General features: G+C 32.5%; 2 protein-coding genes across 2 annotated transcripts; one reads left to right on the forward strand and one right to left on the reverse strand.

The window, feature by feature from the left end:
• Nucleotides 1-7,207: 7,207 nt before the first annotated feature.
• LOC124836529 (2-oxoglutarate-dependent dioxygenase 19-like) lies at nucleotides 7,208-8,905 on the reverse strand. The gene is made up of 4 exons (XM_047311699.2): nucleotides 8,663-8,905; nucleotides 8,303-8,526; nucleotides 7,855-8,185; nucleotides 7,208-7,763 (listed from the first exon to the last, which is right to left on the reverse strand). The coding sequence occupies exons 1-4, from the start codon at nucleotides 8,870-8,872 to the stop codon at nucleotides 7,515-7,517; spliced, it is 1,014 nt and encodes a 337-aa protein (XP_047167655.2). The 5' UTR covers nucleotides 8,873-8,905; the 3' UTR covers nucleotides 7,208-7,514.
• Nucleotides 8,906-19,203: 10,298 nt separating this feature from the next.
• Nucleotides 19,204-22,684, forward strand: LOC148204978 (uncharacterized). Its single transcript, XM_088097498.1, has 2 exons — nucleotides 19,204-21,566; nucleotides 21,608-22,684. Exons 1-2 carry the CDS (start codon nucleotides 20,496-20,498, stop codon nucleotides 22,682-22,684), a joined length of 2,148 nt encoding a protein of 715 aa, XP_087953624.1. The 5' UTR covers nucleotides 19,204-20,495.
• The last annotated feature ends 425 nt before the right edge of the window (nucleotides 22,685-23,109 follow it).

Below are 23,109 nucleotides of genomic sequence, written 5' to 3' on the forward strand. Positions count from 1 at the left end.
ATAAGGCGAACTAGGGGTTGTTCATCTTGTTGTTGCACTTGATCATTGTCGTATGGCTAGTTTCGTTGTTCAGTATTTGATGTCTAAAAAATATTTTGTGCAAGTGTTACAGCCAGAGGCGGAAGATATTGGATGATCGCACCAATAAAATTCTATAAGGTGTCAAATCTAGTTTGAAATTAGGAATTCATTTGTCAAATTTGTTCCTCACTATTTGCTAGTCACGTTTGAAGTTGAATAAAGTCCTCTAGATTGACTTGCTAACTAGAAAATGCTTGTGTTTGTTGTAAGTAACCGTTAACACAATCATTATGAGAATCGACATGTCGAATCTCGTATATGCGTCCCTTGTACTTTTCACCTACCAGCTCTAACTAACATTTGTTTCTTAGTCTTTCCTCCTTAGAATGATTTAGAGGACTTCATTATGAGACATCAACAGATATAATCTCATATATTGCTTAAGAAAATCTAGTTTGAAATTCTTCTTGTTGAAATAAGAATGTTTATGTTAAAATAGTAAATACACCAGGTGTAAAATGTAATAGAGTTGGTAAAAACTAACATGTGTCCACCTAGATATCTCATTGACAAAATCCCTTATTGCGCGAAGAATATATGTTTGTTGAAAGATTTCATCAACATGGACTAAAAGACCAAGCTCATGTAACTAGAAACAAAGAAATTTATTAAGTAAACAATTGTTATTACATTTATAAATGAATTCAAAATATATAAAGATGTCATACCAAACGAATAACATGGTCATGCACACTAGTATATCTGATGGGGTGCAAACTCACTTACTTGCGCTTTTCAGATCAACAATTTTTCTTAACTGTATCACACTTTTCTCGATACACAAGCATGTTCCACTTCTCCAACAAACCGTTCCAAATAAAATCTCCCATCTAATTAGGCTTTTTACCTTCTTTTTAAGCTTCTTTAAACATCTCTTAGAGTCTATGAGATGCTTTGGAGTGAAAACTTTATAGAACTCTATCCTCCTCTTCAACCCTCCATGACACATTGCTTTGTGATTACAATGAATAAGTTAGCATTGTTGAAATAGAATAACTACAATTCAAAATTACAAAAAAAAAGTATAATAAAATCTAAGCATTGGTCAAGAACATTCCAATTGGAATTGCAAGTTAATAGCCTGACACACATTGATAATTCAGAGTCTGATGCCCTTTTATACAACAGTGTATTTGCATCCAATAAATTGAGTTTCTTCATTCAGAGCCTCTACCATGTTATTTGAATTCGTTACTTGGTACGACTCATGTTGCATAAGAGCATCATGCACCATGTCTTGCATTGACATAAATTGGTTATTTTGTTCACCATCCATCTCCACACTCATCCAAGTTACATCATTATCTAAATCACCTTCTAGCATTCATTCACCATGATCGATCCAAATCAAATAATTAGGTTAGAAACCATGTTTGTAGAGGTGAACCTTCACAAATTTTTCCTCCAAAATCTTTGTACAATCATACTTAATACATGGACATCAAACTCCCTTGTCATAGTGATAACAGTTCACAAGCTTTGGTTATAAACTTTTCAACTCCCAGTATAAAAATACTCTTTTAAAGCACATTTCCTCTATAACATCTATCATACATCCATCCATGATTTGATGAAAATTCATCAATGTTATGTACTTTATATTAGGACTCTTATCCTATGCAAAGCCTACCATAAACAAACCTAAAATAATTTAGGTCCTTTTCTATTTATCTTACTTTGTTTTTCTACCATACCTTCATTTTTGAGTCTTCTTTTAAGGTTTCAAAAAATTGAGAATTTTCAACCACTATATTATTTTAAAGCTCTTATTTTGAGCTTTAACTTTAAATTAATTCTGAAGTTACAACAAAAACTATAACTATAGGCCAACATAGTGAAAGAAACTAAAACAACAAACATGATGACGAAAACAACAATAACAACAATATATAATCATATGGTGAAAAGTGGGTATAGAAGAAGAAAACTAATGCAGATGGAGAGGTAAAGCGCTATAAAGCCTAACATGTGGTGAAGAGATACAAATAGAAAAAAAAGAATTGACTATGATGAAATATTCGCTCCAGCAACAAGGATGGAGACAATTCGACTATTGTTCTCACTAGCAGCTCAACAAGGATGGAAGATTCAGTTGATGGACGTGAAGTCTGCATTTTTGAATGGATTTCTTGAAGAAGAAGTCTATGTAGAGCAACCTCTGGGTTATATGAGAAGAGATGAAGAAAAGAAGGCGTTGAAATAAAAGAAGGCGTTGTATGGTCTGAAGTAGGCTCCTCGTGCCTAGAATGAAAGAATTGATACCTATTTCAAGAAAAATGGTTATGAGTAATGTTCGTATGAATATGCTCTATACGTAGGGAAGAATAAAGCAGGTATGTTGTTCGTTGCTCTATATGTAGATGACTTGATTTTTATGGGAAGTAAAGCCGAGCTACTTGAAGAATTTAAAGAAATGATGAAGAGGAAGTATGAAATGACCTATCTGGGCATCATGAGATATTTTCTGGGTTTGGAGGTGAACCAAAACTCAAAAGGGATTTTTGTGTCTCAAAAGAGGTATACTGATGATATACTGAAAAAGGAAAATATGATGAAATGCAATTAAGTTTCCACTCCAATGGAACCTGACACAAAGTTATCAAAAAATGGAGAAGGGGATCGTATTGATGTAAGTAGATATCGAAGCTTGATTAGGAGTCTTAGGTACTTAACAAACACAAGGCCAGACCTTATACACAGTGTGAGAGTCGCAAGCCGTTTTATGGAGAAGTGATACGTTGTTGTTGAAGCTATCAAATTAATATTACTTTTCAAGGTAACTTCAGTATTGTCAAGTAGTATTCAAGAAAGTAGATAGGGTTAAAGTAACCCTGAGTCGTCTCCAACCGAATACGGAATTGCTTTTCAATATTTGACTCTTATGAATGTTATGCAATGCTTAAGAATAAAAGTGAGAAACTATGCTAATGAAGTTAATGTTTGAAGAACAAATAGGAAACCTAGAAACAATTATAATGAAATAAGCTAATTTCATTGCTTTTCCAAGATAGATTCATCATCGGTTATCAATATATCATTGTTCAATTGATTATTGTTCGAGTTTCAAATTAATTAAAGTACATTCTTAATTAATTTGAGGACGATCATACAATTAACCAAAGTAGATTCTCGATCAAATGCAAGACCTTTCTAGATTATTCACAATGAATTCAACCAAAGTACATTCTCAATCAAATTCTATTATGTTTAATCATGTCTATTCTTAAATCTCCTAACCAAATTAAAAGCTAATTAATCAAAGGAAATTCTAAAATAATTATAGTTAAAATTATTACCACCAATCAAAGTACATTCTCAATTGATAGCAAAAACTCGTTTAATCATATGAAAGTTCCTAAATTTAATCATATGAAAGACATAGAAAGAGAGCAACTCAAATCAATAATCAAAAGAAACAATTGCATTAACTCAACTTAACCTCAGAATCCATAATGAAATTACAGTGGAATAACTCTAGAAGCTTAGCCCTCCATGAATGGAGTAAAACACATGATAAAATAAAAGTGAGAGGAGTGGTGGATGCTTCCTTCCAGTGGAGGAGTCTGAGAATGAATGAGTTATGTTTTCTACCTCCCCTGGGTCTCTTTATATAGGCTTGATTGGGCTTGGACTCTGAATCTTCTGTTGATAAGATCTTTTATCTTATATTTTATATCTTCCAAATATTCAAAAGATTTAATCGGTTTTTGAGAATATTGATAATATCTTTTCTAGATTCAAAAAGATTTGGCAAATATTATCTTTTGATATTTATTGATATAGTTAAATAAGGTAATTATTTAACAATATCATTTAATATATCTTAAGATATATTTTCTCCAAATTATCTTTTAAAATATCTAACAGATTTAAACTTGCCCAAAATTACATTTCAACCCTTTTTATTTTATTCAAAATTGCACAGAAGTCTAGATTTTTTTTCTCTAATTGCACTTTAGTCATCTCTTTCTTTTCAAAATTGCATAGGAGCACTAAGTTGACCAGATTGGACCACCTTTTACCATTCAATTTCATGCTTTAAATGAATAAAATTCTAACTTCAGTTGAACAAATAAACATTAGAACATCCAAAATAATTTATGCAACTAAGAATCACATTTTAAGCATCTTTAATTCCCAAACCGAATAAATCCAATCATCACAAATTCACTTTAAATCAATCATTTAAGCACAAGATTCTCATCAAAAATTTGAATTTTAAAACATAAATGTGGGCATAAATATGCACTCATCAAGGAGCCAATGTATTCTCATTGGAAAGCATTGAAGCGGATACTAAGGTATATAAAGGGAACTATGTCTTTTAGATTATGGTATACTAAGTCGGACAACTACCAACTTAGTGGATATTCAGATAGGGACTGGTGTGGAGATGTGGAGGATCGAAAGAGCACAACGGGATATGTCTTCTTTATGGGGGATACAACATTTACTTGGCTCTCAAAGAAACAATCTATTGTTGAACTATCCACATGTGAGACTGAGTATGTGGCAACATCTTGGAGTGTTCAACATTCAATATGGCTGAGAAATATGCTGAAGAATTTGGAAATAATGAAAGATGAAAAGGTGCTTACAAGAAATATGTTTATTACTGAAGGATTAATACCGACGGCCTTTTGTCCTTCGGTAAAGTTCCTTTACCAAAGGATTTATCGACGGTTATTTGAGTAATTGATTACCGAAGGCTTTTGTCCGTCGGTAATGGAACAGTGACAATACCAAAGGAATACGCCCTTCGGTATAAGGTTCAATTTAGTGAAATTAGAATTTGGGATTTCGCTCTCCCATTCTCCCAAATTCAGTCTTTGTGAAAGCTTCTCCCCCCAAAACCCTCTCGACCCTAATCTTCCTCTCTCGTTCAATGGTTGCCATTTTTTCGCACTTCCCCCTAGCCTTTACGCCATTCTCCTTTTTTTTTGATTTCATCTACTCCTCAATCGCGGTGTGCTCATTCGTCTATCGTGGAATGAAATTGACCCTGAGGAAGCTGGTGGTTGAGGTGAGGGTTTATATTGTCGGTGGAAGGGGTTCCGTGACGGTGGGTGGTGGCTTGAGGAGGGTGTTATGGCGGCCTGAGTAGGGTTTGGACTATCGCGAAGCCGCCAATCGAAGGGGTGTGTGACGAGACCGTTGTCGCTGCGTGAGGAGGTAGGTTCAAACTGTGCTTACACATTTTCGTTTTGAGTATCATTGCATTGCATTGAAGTTGTTGTTCAATGGTAATGTAATTTGTTCAAAATATTGTTTAGAGGCTTTTTCTTTTGTAATCATTCAATATAGGATCGAATGAAAAAGAATAGTATGATTAGAAATCTATTTCTCATATTTGAACACTAATTGTTCCTGTAAGCCCTTTCCATGTTTTTTTGTGAGTAATTATTAAAAAAAATGTATTATAAACTAGTTGTTAGGAGTTTTCTTTCTTGTTAACTAGTTTGTAAATTTTTTTATTAAGATTTGACATCTTATTCTGATTTGATTAATTTCATATAGGTTCACTTTCTTCATTTGCTCATTAGAAGCAAAAGTTGAGAACGAGAAGAGCATACTTCCTATAGTTGGGTAGGTCCTTTTTTTTCTCTTTCTCGTGTTAGGACCTAATTGGCTATAATTTCTCTAATATTACAAGTTTATCATCCTTATGGTGTGAATTTATATATTCTGATTTTGTGGTTTCGATTAGGGGCTAAGGCACAATTGTTGAAGGGCTGTAGTTGAAGTGAACTGTCCAAAATTTCATCATTTCCAAGTACATCATTTATGTTTAAGGACATGTCTTTATTGTATGAACTCTTTCTACTGTATTTGGTTGAGCGTGATGTTGTTGTCCTAAGTGCACAACAAATTTGAGGTCCTAAACTTGTGCATATATCAACACTTGTGGCCCCCAACTCTTTATTAGAATCCCTCTCCCTTTCACCATATCTTGAAACCCATCTTTCAACAACCACTTCTCCAATTGCTCTATTCCATATGCACATCTAATCATCGAAATGAATGTCCTTTTCGTTCATTCCAATCCTCACACTAATTCTATCAATTGGTCAAGATTTGGATGGTTTAGGCTACCAAGGACATAGGTCCTACACAACATAACCTTATGCCTCGTAACCCTTTCATACTCTTTAACATACTAGAAAATTAGAGTATGCTTTATTGGGTTATATGCATTACCGACGACTTTTTTATGTTTCCGACGGACTCTGGCCTTCGGTAATGTCCTCCTTTTTGGTAGTATTTCGGATGGACAATAGATAAATAATTGAGTTGGCAAAGAATCCAATCAACCATGAAAGAAGTAAGCATATTAATGTCCATTTTCATTTCATTCCGACAAAGGTGAAAAAAGGAAGCGTGAAACTTAAACACGTAGTAAACAAGAAATAAATAGTTGATATATTTACAAAATCATTATATGTCGCATCATTTCAGGAATTAAGGAAGTTTATCCGAAGAAGAATTTAAATTTACGAAAGAAACTTGTTAAATAAACTTAAAATCATAAATAGTTAATTAGTAATTTCAGGTGAAATTTTATTTTTCAGAATCGCGAATAAGTTGTATCGCGATCATATTTTAGTTATTATTTTAGTTTTTGCTTCACAGTAACAACCTTGGCCAACCAATGATTTGTTTTTATTTTGGTAGAAACAGTCTAGATTATTTTAGTTTTTTTTTTCAGTTTTATTCTTGTTCACGTCAGTAGTTTTTATTCTTGCGTCAGTCATTTTTATTCTTATGTAATGTGTTACTTTTGTTACTGTATATAGAACCCATGTCAATGAATGAAATTAACACACATTGAAGCATAGAGTTATATTATTAGTGTGCGGTTTGTTTATTTTTTTTAATAGGGAAATCATGGTTGGTCGATCAAGGATGAAAAAATACACCAAAAGACGCTAAGAATGTACCTTCTAATACCATGTTAGTGATATGAAAACATACTTTAGAGAAAGACAAAAAGCAAGAATCCTTGAGAAGGAAAAGATAAACTCATTTGATATAATTGCATAGATGGATTATATACAATAATTAAATTTACAACTGAAATAGAGAAAAACGGTTTTAACAAAAGCTTTTTTACAAAGTTGTTAAGCTAGAGGAAATATCTGTGTATAACACTAATAAAAGAAAATTTATTAATTTAATAATTGAATAAAATAGTTTATTCATACAATAATGATACAAGTATACAATAATATATGATACGATACAAGTGAGAGCTTATTTAATTGAGTATTGATATACCAACATCATATAGTTTATATAATGTTTAATTTTTCTATACATTTTTAGTATATATATATATCATTTTTTATATTAAAATATTTTTGTAATCTCGTTTGTTTTTCAATTGTAGGTGAGAACAAGTGTTCATTAATTGTTTTTTATATTCGTTCAAAGTTTCACAAAAATCTAATTTTGTCAAGGGAGGACTGCACATCTATCTCATGACCCCCATTTGCTTCCAATGATTCTTTATAGGTCATCCCATGGTATCTTTGTGGATGTTCTTCATCAACAAACTCTACGCCCGGGCTGATGAATTTCGCCAACTGAGGTCCATGAAGGGTGACCACAGATATCCTTGGCACCTTATTTTTGTTGACAATAACTCGATGGATGTGACTCTTATACTTTCCATTGGTTAAGACCTAAGTCAAGGTTGAAAAAAGTTAACACAAGAGCTTCTTGAAGTAACCAAAATTAGGTAAAAATGACTTAAACTAAATTAAGTTAAAGTACCTCAAGATGATCACCAAGTTGGATGAGTATTGCATGATGGGGTATATAAACATTGATCCACTTTCCTTGATGTGATAGTATTTGGAGTCCACCATCTACATCTTGCACTAGGGTAACCACAAAGCCAGGGTCAGTGTGTTCAGGGATACCAATCTCTCCCTTTGACCTAGAATTTGGTGGATAAAGATTCATAGCCATCACATCAAACCCTGACTTCAGGTTGAACTCCTTCTCTATGTAGTCTTCTTCAAACCCTAATGTTGTAGACACTGATCTTCCCAACCCTGCTACTATATTCCTCATTTCTTTGTGATATTCTTCTAAAATTTTTCTGATAAAACAAATGTCCCAAACACATTCGAATGAAACATCACAAAAACATAAAACAGTATTATAAAATATATTATAGAGAAATACTAAACATCATGGTTCCTTTATATATTTATACCTAATTCCTGATGGATTAGAAGGAGCATGGAACTGGGGATGTGCGATAACTTTGAGATATTCCCTATTTTCTCCAGCAGACGAGTTTAGGTCCCATCGAATTTTATCTGATGGACCACTTTTGCGGAAGACCCTTCTTTCATCTATGGTTTTTGGATCAAAGAAATCAGAAAACCCCTTTAGAGTAGAGTCCAACACTTCATCTGGGATGGTGTGGTTTACCAACTGCATGATGCATGCGAAGCAATAATCATATATATGATGAAACATGTTATACATATGAAATATTTGAGGTGTAATAATAACATTGAAAGAGAAAAGGATTCATGCATAGCGTATATATATAGGTGAAAGAGTTTACATAGAAGAAGCCATATTCTTGACATGCTTGGCGAAGGTTTTCTAGGGCAAGAAATCGTTGAACAGGGTTATCAGAAAATAGTAGAGAGTAATCAACGGTGGGTATGTTATCATTCGAAGCAGAAAAAAGATCTGCACTGTGCTGAGAAGAAGTAATGTTCTCAACTGGGGGAACATTCAATTTAGGTTGAGTTGATGTTATTTCAGCCATGGAAATGATGTAGTGAGCAAAAGATTGAAAGCTTTTCTATAACACTTAACTGATATACCTCTCAATTTGCCTTCATATATATCCACCATTTATAAGGGTTGCATCCAGGGTTTTAAATTATTCTTATATGACCATTTACCATTTCAAAGTATTTTCTTATCCTAGTTGTATTATCACATATGTCTGAACAACTTTTTCGTGATGTAATAGCCCAAGAAGGCATTTAATAATGTTTTCTTACCGTATAACGCGTATTTCTCATGTATCCTAAGACGTATATTCGAATAATGATTTACGTAAAGAAATATAATGTGTCATGTGTCTTGACCCAAGTAGGGCATTTGATAAATTTTCTGTCGTATAACAAATAGTATTTATCATATGTATCCTAAGATTTATTCAAATGATGTTAGATAGAAACGACAAACTAATGTTAAGTAGGTAGAATAAAGAAGAAACCACCGTGTGCGACCAGTGAGCTCATGCGTTTATATAATGAATCAAATAGCGAAGAGCGGTTTAAAGAAAATAAGAAGTTCGTTAAGAAATAAAGTAATCAAGTTTTAAGTTCTGAAGCTGATGAACTGTACACGGTGGTTAACATTAATAATGATTAGCATTTTCTCTAAGATGGTTTTATTCTTTTCACTTTATTATTTATTTATTTTTAGTAAATTTGACATGTTAAACATATTGCAGCAGCCGAAAATATATGAAAGAAAGTACAAAAGAGATAACAGGAATAAGTCAATACTCATGAAAAAAATTAAGAAAACCTAAACATTCTATCTCTCATGTGTTATACGACGGAGGGGTGTTGTGAATCAAAGTGTGAGTCTAAGTCCCATATCCATTAACTCAGAGTCTTAAGATTTTGTGTAGAAAGTAGTATCAATTCTTTAGGCTCATATCTCATTGGTATTGTGTTTTTCTGGTGAACCACTTCTCCATAAACTCAACCGTGATATGCGAGTCGATGGTTTACCCAACAAGAAAGATAATCTAAAAAAAAAACTCACCATTGTCTAAACAGAAGTTAACTTATTTATCCTAACAAAGTGTTTACTTTTATAAAAATGTGAGAAAAATTGAAAACTATAGTGGAAAAATAAAATTCTCTACTCAAGCATTTTATAGGCGTTTAAGGGTTTCTTTTTATTATAATATACAATCTTATATAAAAATTATCGAAATGAATAAGTTTTAAGAAATTTACAAATATGACTATGAAGAAATCATGCAAGACGCAATGTACATGACACAACATGCATGACAACTTTAAAGTGAAGTCATGATGATCCTATAGTATTTAGGTAAGAGAAAAAGTAGTGTAGATCAAACATGATTTTAATTATTATTATTTTTTAATTTGAACTTAAGTCGAATAAAAATAACATCATTTTAGTATAATCAGATTTGAATTAAAGTTGTAAAGGATTATAATGACTTTAATATAATCTGATTTGAACTAAAGTTATATAAAATTAGCACAACTTAAATTCAAATTAAAAACAAAAAATCAAAATCATGTTTGATCATATAATAACTTCTCCTTTCACCAATATTGTAGAGCCAATATGGGTTTTACTTTTAAATATTTGAAATTGTGTCATGCATGACTTATTCAAAATGAAGGTGTACGTAGACATCATTTTCCATGTCCCTAAAGGTTATAAAATTTGCTTTTTCTAATCATTTGCATTTAATATAGCACCATTTTGATAAAAGAAAAAGAAAAACCTGACAACTAGTAGATTAACTTGATAACTTAATCACTTTCAAGTGAATGGTTTTTTCATTATTAAATAATGATATTTGACATACTTTTATATTATTTATATATAATATAAGGATAAAATTAGTATAAAAATATAAAATTTTATATTTTTTTAAGAAAAAAAAGAAGTAAGAAAATTAATATATAACTTTTCTTCATTATTTGCATCATGTTAGAAATAAATAGAGTTGGGATTTTATTTTAGACTAATTAAGTTTAAGTTTAGAGAAATCCTAAGTTCATTTACAACATATCAAATATAATATTATAGTTCTATAAATATTCACATTCAAATTTTAAGAATTAACTCATTCAATCAATCTACTAAATTGATTTATAAAAATTGAATCTCAATATCATTCAATTTAATTTGTATTTGACTATCAAATTAGGATTCAATCGATTCCTTTTAGTCTAATTACTTAAATTCAACAAAGATGACAAATCTATTCACTTACAATTTTCTTCTCTTACTTGTTATATAAATTTCATCACCTTCTATTCTTCGCTCACATTTATAAATTTTTTCATTTTATAAATTTTTTCACTTTCATCCACATTCATCTGCTTTATCCATACTGATATTTTTGAATCACACACATTCATCTATATTTCTTTTCTATCTCTTTTATCCATCTTTTTGTCCTCTGCTCTTTCCACCACATTCTTTTCCTCATTCATTCCTTCGCATTCATCTTTTTCATCTACATTTATCTCTCTTATACTTATTTATCTACATCCATCTCTTTCATCAATTATAATTTTTTTATATTTGTTGAATATAGAAACTGCATATGATTTTGTATTTTTTTTAAATTCACATGATGGACACTAATTAATTTTTTAAAATAAAATACATTAAGCTTGACCAATGTTACATTTTTTTAATTAAAATAAATTTTAAAATTAGTAATGAATTAGGACTAGCTAAACTAACATTACTTAGAGTCAATCTTAAATATTAACACAAACGAATTACCATCCATGATTTTAGAGTTGCATGTGACGCAAATCCAACCCTAATAATAGTTTAACACGTATTTTTCGGTAATGAATGACCATCATTATAAATAATGTTATTTGTTGAACACTCTCTTCATTTAATATTTTCTCATTTATTATTTTTTCATATATTTATTTATTTATTTGTATTGAGAAATATCATACAAGTTTTATCTAATATAAACACATTATGCATTCATTAAAATAAACGTTCTAATGGAGAGAGATTATAATTTACACACATTTTATATTTTGACAAAATGTGATTATATATACAGAGAGGGGGAAGATATATATATATATATATATATATATATATATATATATGAATACATCTTTGATCTCTTTCTCAGCCGAGGATTCACGAACTTTTTCCTTTCTTTTAATGATTGCTGAAATTTTTCGTATAATAACAAAACATAATTTCTTTTATTAATATTTTTTTTCTTTTGACCAAGGAAAGTATCCACTTTGAATAAAATGGAGAAAGAAATAGTTGTCATATGATTCTTTTCACACTGCTGTTGAATTGCCTCGTCATTGATGGCTTATTCAAATTTTCATCCATTAACGATTCCTGAATTTCAAAGTAAAATTACCTTGTCTGAAAAAACTCTATTAAACAAAAACTTTCAAAATTTGCACGGTTACAGTTACGTAACGACTCTATCCATTAACGCCCTTACCATATAGATTTCGTTCTTTTATTATATTATTATTGGGTGAAAATGAAGAAGATTAAGGAACCGGAAAAAGATTGTAACGTAGAGAGTTCTTCATTGACTTTGATAGATAAAGTACCAACTGAATTCAAAAGATTAGTTTAACAAGTAAATGAATATCTAGGCTAAGGTATTTCATTTAATATTCTTACGTTCTTTTTAAGGTTCAATGTTTCTGTGGTTTCACTCTAGCAATACTGATTCAACGATAATCCTTTTCTCCTAACTTTACTTTTCGGTTTTCACCTTAATTTGACATATAAATAGCTTTTTTTAGTGATACTAACTCTTCATAAAAGATATCAATATATTAAGCTAATGCTGATCTAACCTAAGAAAAGATAGAGTAGTTCCTGCACCTCCATAACTTTTGTTCATATACTCTCGTAAATTTTTATATTTCATTGTGTAATTCGGAATGTAAACTTTTCAGTTCTGAAAGATATAATTAAAAATGCATTTTTTATTTGCATTTTAACATGTATAATCTAAAATGTAATTTTCTTTATTCTAAAAACCACTATCCAATATATATATATAAATATATATATATATATATATATATATATATATATATATATATATATAATACAATTTTTTTGTATTATGACATAAAAAAATTATTTTAAATATAGAATCCATAATTTATTTGTATTTCAAAATATATAGTCTATAATGTATTTTTTAATTTGTATTTTAAGATATAGAATTTACAATATAAAATAAAAAAAAATTGTGTGTATGCAGGTTAACATTATGGAGGTGGAGGAAGAAATACTTTTGCTAGAAGTAAAGCCAAAGTAACTCCAAACTCAAAAGGTTCATAACAAGGATAAAACATCTAAACAAATAAATACTGAACATATTTTAATCAATTATTTACTTTTTTTATGTGTTATATTGTTTAAATAAATAAAAAATAATTAATATATATACCAACGCACTACTAAAATTTTAACTTTTAAATACTGTTTATCGTGTTACTCTTTAATAGCAATTGTAATCATTATCATTTTTATTTTTTTGCGTTATCCCGCTGACATAGAACTTGACATCATAAAATGAGATAGAAAATTGTTAACATGATGAAGAATTAACATTAAAAAATCACCTAACCTTTTTCATAAAATATATTTTAAAATATGTTCTTAAATAATTTTAAAAACAATGATAAGATAAATAAATTGTGGAGGCTTGGTATGCTGGTAAGTCCAACACTATCAGTCACTCTACTTACAGCCAATTAGGTACAAAACCGTACTAAATACACAGATATGAATGTTTCTTACCAACTAAACATCAGTGCACTAAACGAAAATAAGAGTGGTTATTTTTTTTTTCTTATTATATGCACAAATCGAGGTATATACATAGAAAAGATAAAAATGAGAATTTTTGCTTCAGTTCTAAACCAAAATAAAAAGGAATAGACTTTTGTCTCTATTCAATATAATTTTTATTTAATTTTTTATTTTTTCGTTAAATTATTTTGTTTTTTTATTTTTTATTAGGTTTAAGAAGATGTCATCAGTCCTATTAGTAGTAAATGGATATGATTCGATGATATTTTTTGAAGAACTTCAGTTGTAGAGTCATGAATCTACAAATGTTCTAGTTAGGATATCACTTCCTCTTGTTCATCCTCACTCCATGGAATACATTCCAAATATTCTAAGCATGACACAACCCCAAGATCAAACATGATTGTTATTGATACTTACAAAATAATGGAAGTAAAAGTAAGAACATAAGAAACCAATTGCAGTCAAGAAACAAGAACAAAAAGAATGTACAAAACCACGAACATCAACCTGAGCAAGCTTAAAACTTTAGGAACCTTAAGCAAGCTCAAAACTTTAGGAACCCATCGCCCATGGAACGCAACCTAGCCTTATGATCCTCGCAGTATATCAAAATCATAGCTTCCACATACACTTCCACATTGTCGCAGTCGTTAATCTCCACCGAGTGCGACATTGCACCATCGCAGCGAAGCTTCTCCACGAAGAACCAACTCTTCTCGGCTAAAACGCTCTGTCGGACCTGCATCGACACCCTCAGGTCGTCCGACGCGACCACTACATGAGTCGAAAATCGCCCCCCTCGAGCTCTAGAGGAGCTTGGAGAGCCGATCTTGCGCCTTGCGGCGCTTGTCGTCCCATTCTTCAATTTCGTCACTCTATTCTTTCTCCAACTTTCTTACTTTCTAACTATCGAAGAGTGGTTACTGTTTTACGTTTTTGAATTTTGACTATCGAAGAGGCTATTACCTCAGTTCTAAAGACAACCGTTGCATAAACCTTTCAGAATAAATTCAAAATAAAATTGTAAATGGAAAATTTAAAATTATCTACTAACTATAGGCCTCGATTCGCGGTTAAACCGAGGTTGACAAAATGGATTTGGAACGTTCTGAATCAGAGGTTATCAGTTTCTGATAGGACATACTACTTCGGTTGGTTAGAGAACCGAGGTAGTAGATTTATTTCGAAAAAGCTATCAGGATTTTTTTGTCTCGGTTGGTCAGAGAACCGAGGTAGTATGCCTATTTCAAAAAAGTTGTCAAGGTTTTTTTGCCTCGGTTGGTTAGAGAACCGAGACAATAGACCTATTTCGAAAAAACTGTCAGGGTTTTTTTTACCTCGATTAGTTAGAGAACCGAGGCAGTAGGCCTATTTTGAAAAAGTTGTCAGGAGAAAATTTTGATTGGCATTGGGTCAGTAGGGTTTTTTGCTTCGGTTGGCCAAAGAACCAAGACAGTATATACCCTTAGACATTAGTTCACACTAAACCAAGACATATAGTGTCACCAAAATTACAACATTGCCACCTTTTTATACGCTTTGATTTTTTTTGAAAGTGAAGCGTAATGTGCGAGTTAAAAAGTTGTTTATTTACTAGTAAAAGCATGAAACATTATCTGTCATAACATTTTGAATAGAAAAACAAATTTATTTTAAACTAAATCAAAGCACAACTTACCTCGAGGTGTAGTAAGATACGCGATAGGACCTCTTGATGACTAATGAGACAACAACCACGACAACCTCCTTCGACAATTGAGTGAAAAAAACACATAATGTATCCTCGATTGGAAGATTCATCAAGTTACGAACAAAACGTCACAACAAGATCACATCACGGTAGTGACCATGTCATAACAATAGTCACGTAACGATAGTTTGAAGGCAAGACATGGGTATGATCACTATAAATTTTTGTTGGATGCTCAATACAAAATTGAGGAAGACAAACTGAAATTTAGATGAAAATCCCAATACAAATCTGATTTCATCGAATAAGTTACGGCGAATAGTCAACAAGATTGATAAATTTAACAACTAAATTCATTGATAAATTTATCAATAGTTACAATTTACTGTTGGATATTTTCATCGATAAAGCAAACAAAAATATCCATTAATAATTGTTTTTCGATAATTAATATTTATCGGCAAATTTTATTTTGTCAATAAAAATTAATGATAATTTACATTTTTATTCTTATTGAAAAAAATATATATACTAATCTTTAAAAATTAATTTTTATCTTTATATATATATATATATATATATATATATATATATTTTAAAATAATCTTTGAACTTTGAGCTTTTCATTCTTGTTTTTTCTTCTAGTTTATTCTTTGGTGATAAAGAATTTAATGTTTTACTCCCTTCTTTGAAAGACCACACGTCTTATATGTACTTGGTCATACAATTTTTTTTTATCACCTTTCATTACTACTAGAAACTAGATATATAGTCTTGACACAACAAACTTTTCAAATTTTTAAGTAATTATCTCAAAACACACTTTTCAATAAAAAATTATGAGAGATACTCTCACCTTTTAATCTTTCAAAACAAATATTCTTATTGAATTACTGTCTTTCAGTAACATTTTCTGCACAAAATAAAAAGATAGTTAAGTACATTTATTTCCTATAAAAAATAAATGATAAATAGTATAAGTTATGCATATATAAACACATGTAATTACTATAGATTTTAAAGCTTATCAATAGAATAAGATTTGTTCTTTACACGATAACATATTTATAAAGAATTTAAACTATATAAAATATGATGTACATATTAGTAAAATTATAAAATTATGTTCAAATTAATTATATTTTCATTGTATAAAAAAATACTAAAATTGTAATTTGACCAAATTGATCTTACCATGATTCTCAATAAATCCTAACCCTATTGCTCCATCTCTCTATATATTAATATTAATATTATTGTTCAGTTTTGGATCAATTTATTTAAAAAATTAAATGTGATCTTAAATTTATATTTATTCACATAATTAATAAATAAAATTAAATGAATAATTAATAAATTAAATCAAAATAAATTTTAAACAACTTATATTTGTTGATGAGAGCTCAACCAAAATTAATTAGTTAGATTCTCTAACAAATATTAATATTAATAATATGAAAAAGTGATAAATATTTTATACTTTATAGCCAGCAAAATAAAATAATAAATATCAAGCATAGGTATACTATTCTTACATTAATATTGGCAAGAAAAAAAAATCAAAAATTTACATATATATATATATATATATATATATATATATATATATATATATATATATATTCCTCTGCTTTTGGCTACACCATCTCTAGTCCCCGAATGAAACCCATTTGCTGCCATCATTCTTCAATTTCTTATTCCAACAAAACACGAAGGTTTCTCCTTATGATTTTACTCTTTTTTCTCTTTTTTTCTCATTTTACTCTTTCTTCTATACAGAGATATCTCAGAATCAGTATAGCTCTGCGCTGTGAAGAATGTGAGAAATTTAAAGCAATTTAAGTTTGTGTTGGTGTTGGAATCTTCGCACAAAACTTTGTTCTACTGAGAAATTAGGTATGTCTTTTCTTCTGTAACTTCTGTGTGAGTGTTTAATTCAGCTTGCTGCCTTCTCTCGTGTCAATTTTCCGATCTTCACTATCATCTTGTACAATTGAAATGAAGTTTTTTTTTTCTCATTTGAAGGAACAGATCACTGAAAAAGCATTAAAATTAGAAAATGTTAGAGTGTTCCGTTTATGCGACTTCAAGATCTTTAGTTTTGTCGATACAGGCTTCTGCCTCAACGATAAAGGTTTCTTAACCGTGAATTCAAGATATCTGTACCAGTTAGATTCGTACAAATTAGTTATGATTAACGGATCAAATTTGATTCAATTTGAGAGTGGTTGTGCTGCTTAATTTTAAAATGCTTTCGAATTTTAGTTTTAATCATGGAAGAGAAGCAAAAACTTTGATTGGGGAAAATAATAATTCATTTGAATGGAGTGTATTGTTATAAGTTTTGATTATTTTTTTAATTACAAATTTCTATACTATGATAAGTTATGAAAGTAATATTTATATTTAATTACTTAATTCTATTTTAATCACCATAATGATAGGTAACAGTAACTTGTCTTTTGATATAGAATTAGAAGGTTTGCATGATGGTTAATATATATATATAAATTGTGGGACGTAATGAACTTATTAATACTTGATTATTCTCAAAATTTTAATTATCTATATTACTATTATCCTCTGCAGTAGCATGTATCTTTTTTTTAATTTAGATGTCAACTTGTATGATCATAACTTTTTATAAAGTAAATAGAATCATTAAAAAAATGAAGTGAACTATATATTTCTTATTTTTATTACAAACTTGTGGTAGAATTAATAGGTGGAGTTGTTTTACTTGTGGATTTTGCTTTTGTTATTATGAAAACTATATATGAAAGTATAAAATATATAGTTTTGTTTGATTAGTATATTTTTTGAATTTTTATTAGTTTTTTAATAAAATATTTTATCAAAAATTAAAATGTAATATAATTATTATAGTAAATGGTGTTATTACATGAAAAATAATTAAAAATGATAAAATAAAATAATATTCACTATGATAAGAGACGTGACAGAAGGGAATCCTTAGAGAGAGATGATAAAGAAGATATAGCCGGTAACAGAGTGGTGTAAAAATAAAGAAGAAAAAAAAAAGATGATAGAAGAAACAAACTGTATTAAGTATATGAAGGAGCCAATAATTTATATGTTAGAAATTATAATAAAATAAGTTTGTATAGTGTAAAAATTATAATTAAATAGTTTGCAAACTATCTCATTTAACCTGCTAATATACTTGATGTTTTCGAGTCACGAAATAATTTTACTTTTTAAAACAATGAAACGAGAAGTAGTAATTGTATATTTTTTGTATTCAACAAGATACAATTTTTCATCCACAAGCACTACATCCAAATGAGTATAATAAAATTAAATCACTACACCTTATCACAAAATATTTAATGACTAAATATATTTAATTGATATTAGTATAATCTTAATAATTTAATGACTAAATATACAATTTTCATAGTTTATATAATTATGATTTTTATATAATATTTACCCAAAGTTTATGAATTTTCTCACACCCTACTTACTATTTTTTTTGCTTCCCTTATACATCACGAGAAAAAGTTATGTTTTCGCTGAGTAAAGTTGTACTCCATTTATTCTCGTTTTGTAAGGGATTATACATCAAAAGATATTAGTAGTTAAATTTTGAAATTGACACCTCCAGTATTTTTATTAAAAGTGAACTTTATCAGTTTATTTGTTTTAAATTAGGTATTTCTGCTAAAGCAGATAATAAAGTCAATCAAATTTCTTATATTTTAAAAAAACTAATATAGAGATATATAGAGAGAGAATTTATCTCTTGAGAATATATTTTTATAAGAGTGTAAATAATAAATATTAGAGATTAGATATATTTTTTGTATAAACGGTAAGCTAATACATAAGTGGGATGCTAATAAAGTATGTGGCAGACAAATAATTTGGCATCACCATTGTTGGATGAAAAGTTGTCTTGTATTTACGTAGGAGTCTTTTAAGTGAGTATATTAGTTATTTTTATAAACTTTTGATGGTTACCACTAGTATTTTTCAAAAAAATAATTTTCAAAATATAAAGTGTTTCAGTAGGGGTGTGGAGACCAAAATCCAAACCTAACAACTTTGCTCCTTCTCCGTGCTGCTTTCACTGTGTTGTCTTTTTTCCCTCTCTCTTCTTCGATTCTCTGAGTACGGTGGGTTGGGTACCTGCAAAGGCACTCCGACGCTCAAGTCAACAGGGGTGTTGTTAGGATAAGAAAATCTTACTTAATTTTCTCTCAGGGGAAAAACGTACCTTTTTTCCGGTGTGCTTTGTGTATTTAAAACAGTATAATAAACCGTTTACCTGAAAATCCGGTCAGTTACTGAAACTGACTGTTTAGAAGTAACCGCCAAATCGTGTGCTGATACTAAGTCAATTGCTTCCGTGATTCACGGCGCTGGTTAGCCAATATGTGTAACCGCTTATCTGTAACCGCTAAACCACAATGTCGTATCAGTATGTCGATCATCCTATGTGCCGACATAAGGTATACGAACAGCGTGTCGTACGTATACCTTATGTCGTGATATCACTTATTAGGTTGTCGGGCGTTAAGTGGTCGACGATACTATGCGATCGTACTTATTTGGTTGTCGAGCGTCAAGTGGTCGACGACGCTATGTGATCGTACTTATTTGGTTGTCGAGCGTTAAGTGGTCGACGACACTATGTGATCGTACTTATTTGGTTGTCGAGCGTTAAGTGGTCGACGACACTATGTGATCGTACTTATTTGGTTGTCGAGCGTCAAGTGGTCGACGACGTTATGTGATCGTATGTCATTACGGTCGGTTATCAAGTGGTTGACAACGCGGGTAATGAGAAGGTCCTGCAGTGGTTTAATTGTCGTCGGGTTATTGGTCGACAGTTGGAGGGTTAGGCATCCTATAGTACATGCCCCCCAAGTCCGAGTAAATGGATGACAAAATTACGAAGGACTTTTGAGTATTGTTTGAGGAAACGAGGAGACGTAGAGGAAACGAGGAGACGTGGAGGAAACGAGGATACGTGGAGGAAACGAGGAGACGTGGGTGACACCTGTCCGTGGCGTTATGAATTTTAGGGTTTTCCCGCTCCTTTAGGGAAGCGAGGGGACGCTAATCAGTAGCCGTTAGATCAAAAAGAATCCTACGGCGCCTGATGATTAAACGGTTTGGCTTCTTCAACACGATTCAGAAGGGGTTTAATCACTTTTGTAGAAGAACAGACACTGAGAGTGTGCATTGCGAGCGAGATTGCTTCTTCTTCAGTCTCATTGCCTGCGTTAGTACGAGAATCCACCAGGTAACCTTAAAATCTCTTTCGCTGTACTTACTGTTGATCATGGAAGGAAGGGGGCAGGACACCGGTGGTGATATGCCGGGGCCGTCATCCACGGCGGAATGTCCCGAGATTACCATGATACCGTATGGAGAGAGGGCATTTGTATATGGAAATGTATGCGGTGAGGGTCCAGGGGGACGCGTAATATCTCCGATTAGCGGAGATGAATACGCCTGGGTGGCGCGTGAGGTAAAGGAACTGAGAAGTCAATTTAGAAGTAGGGCTATAATTACGGATTGGATTGAGGATAGTTGTTTGCTGAGGACCCTAGAATATCAAACCTGTGTGAAGTTGATAGCATGCCGGGAGGATGAGAGGGTCTGTTATGGGAGGGAGAATGCCTCTGATGAATTCTTTTACTGTTATGCTGCGTTATTCTATGATTTGTATGTGAGATTACCGTTCACTGCCTTCCAAATGGATGTGTTGCGCACCTTGAACGTTGCACCCAGCCAATTGCATCCCAATAGTTGGGGGTATGTACAGGCTTTCGGGGTGTTGTGTGGGGCGCTAGGAATTAGGCCTACTGTAGGTTTGTTTTTGTATTTCTTTAGATGTCGTCCGCTTGCGACGAAGGGGTGGGTGTCACTGATTTCAGAACCGGGTAACGCGTTACTAGAGCTTTACCTGCAGTCGTATAGAGGGTTTAAGGAGAAGTTTTTTAAGGTGTCGATCACCGATGTTGGTCGGCGGTTCTTTTTCGATGGTGAGGGGAATCCCAGATTTCCCTTATATTGGACGCAGGATCCTCTGAAATTTACCTCGTGGTCTGAAGATAAGATGACGATTGAAGAGTTGGAGGCTTTGAGTGTGTTGACCTCGTTGCCACGCCCCTTCCCTTCTCGTCAGATTATAGATTGCCTCGAGTTCGATGACGCGGGGACAAGGGTGTTTGGTATGTGGCTTGGCTTATCATTTTTGTAAATTGTTTTGTCGTGGCTGACCATTTTGGATGGGTTTTGTTGTTTACAGAGATAATGGGGAGAAAAGGAAGTGGCCGCAATTGGTTTCAGTCAATTGACAACGAGAGGGTTGAAGTGAGCCGTCCGGGGTCATCTTCAAGACTTGAGGTGGGGCAACAACGTCCCCATGTGCCACCAGCTGGCCCCTTACCAGTGGTAGTGGCGGCGTCGGTGGAGGAGACGACAGTAGCGGAGGTGCCTCTGATGCGTAAAAGGAAAGCGAAGACAGTCGACACCAACCGGGAAGCATCCAAGAAAAGCAAGGAGGTGGTCGAGGAAACTGAACGTTCCATCCCACTTGGCGTATGGGATCCAGCCTTTATGTCGGGTCATAAGGTGGGCTTAAATATGGATATCTCGGAGAAGAAGGTGATCGAAAATATGAGTGAGCAACAAATTGCTGATAGCTTGCTGGAGATGACCACACGATCACAGGCGTTGGCGTGGCATCTGGCTTATGCCTCGGATAGAGGTCAGATGCGGGCTGAGTTAGAGAAGGCTCGTGCCCAACTGAAAGAATTGGCCGAGGCTTATGCTAGTTGCGAGGTCAGGCAGAAGCGCGCAGAAGAGCTGGTGAAAGAGGGTGAGATATTGTTGCAGAAAACACGTGAAGCTGGTTTGGGTCTCCAACAGGAACGTGATCAGATGGCGGGGGAGCTGGAGCAAGCGAAGAGGTCAATGCTGATAGTGGCCCGCGAGAGGAACGCGTTGAAGGCTGAGGCCTCGGAAAGAAATGAGTTGGTCGAGGAGCTGAAGGATGCGATCATGGATGAACATAACAAGGGCTTCAGGAAGGCCTTGAGGCAAGTCGGGCACTTGCTCCAGGTATCAACCAAGGGAGCTGACTTTGACGTCCGAAAAGATGTGCATGAGGGTCAGCTAAAGCCCTTGAATGAAATTCCTGAAGATGCTGTCTTGGAGGGTGAGGAGGATGAAGAGGTGGTTGCCAACGACGAGCCTGAGGGAGCAACGGAAGTGGATGCGCCTGCGGCGGAGATTACTGGAGCTGTTGATGGCAACACACCGAACATTGTAATAGATTAGGATTCTCTACAAACTTGTATATATATACTTGAGTATTTGGTTGATGATTTGGAATATGAAACTTGAATAATTTGCGAATGCTTGACATTGAAGTAGAGTGTGTTGAATTGCTTGCATGTTTGGTGATTTTGTAGTTTATGTAACTTAGTTGATTTTGCAATTTGCTCGCTGTAGCGATCGCTAAGTGTGAATGTCGAGTGTATTGATAACACGTCGTGTGGCTGTCGAGAGCGATGGTCGATTGAAGAAACTACTGGGTGTTCAAGGGTGAACATCTACCAGATGGGGTGTATCCCAAGCGGTTTGGGTGTTCAAGGGTGAACATCTACCAATGGGAGTGTATCCCGAATAGACTGGGTGTTCAAGGGTGAACATCTACCAGAGGGTTTGCTCCGACCCATTTGTTTGTGGAAGTGTCGGGCACG

The sequence above is a fragment of the Vigna umbellata genome, chromosome 1 (assembly GCF_029865625.1).
Source record: "Vigna umbellata cultivar VRB3 chromosome 1, Vumbellata_1.0, whole genome shotgun sequence".
Lineage (NCBI taxonomy): Eukaryota > Viridiplantae > Streptophyta > Magnoliopsida > Fabales > Fabaceae > Vigna > Vigna umbellata.

Bases quoted from the DNA above. Each gene is read 5' to 3' on its own strand.
- LOC124836529 (XM_047311699.2), bottom strand. From the start codon at position 8,872: ATGGCTGAAATAACATCAACTCAACCTAAATTGAATGTTCCCCCAGTT. The intron at 8,527-8,662 runs GTAAACTCTTTC...TGCATCATGCAG, and splicing joins AAGAATATGGCTTCTTCTAT to TTGGTAAACCACACCATCCC. The intron at 7,764-7,854 runs GTACTTTAACTT...ACCTTGACTTAG, and splicing joins AACTTGGTGATCATCTTGAG to GTCTTAACCAATGGAAAGTA.
- LOC148204978 (XM_088097498.1), top strand. From the start codon at position 20,496: ATGATTAAACGGTTTGGCTTCTTCAACACGATTCAGAAGGGGTTTAAT. The intron at 21,567-21,607 runs GTGTTTGGTATG...TTTGTAAATTGT, and splicing joins TCGATGACGCGGGGACAAGG to TTTGTCGTGGCTGACCATTT.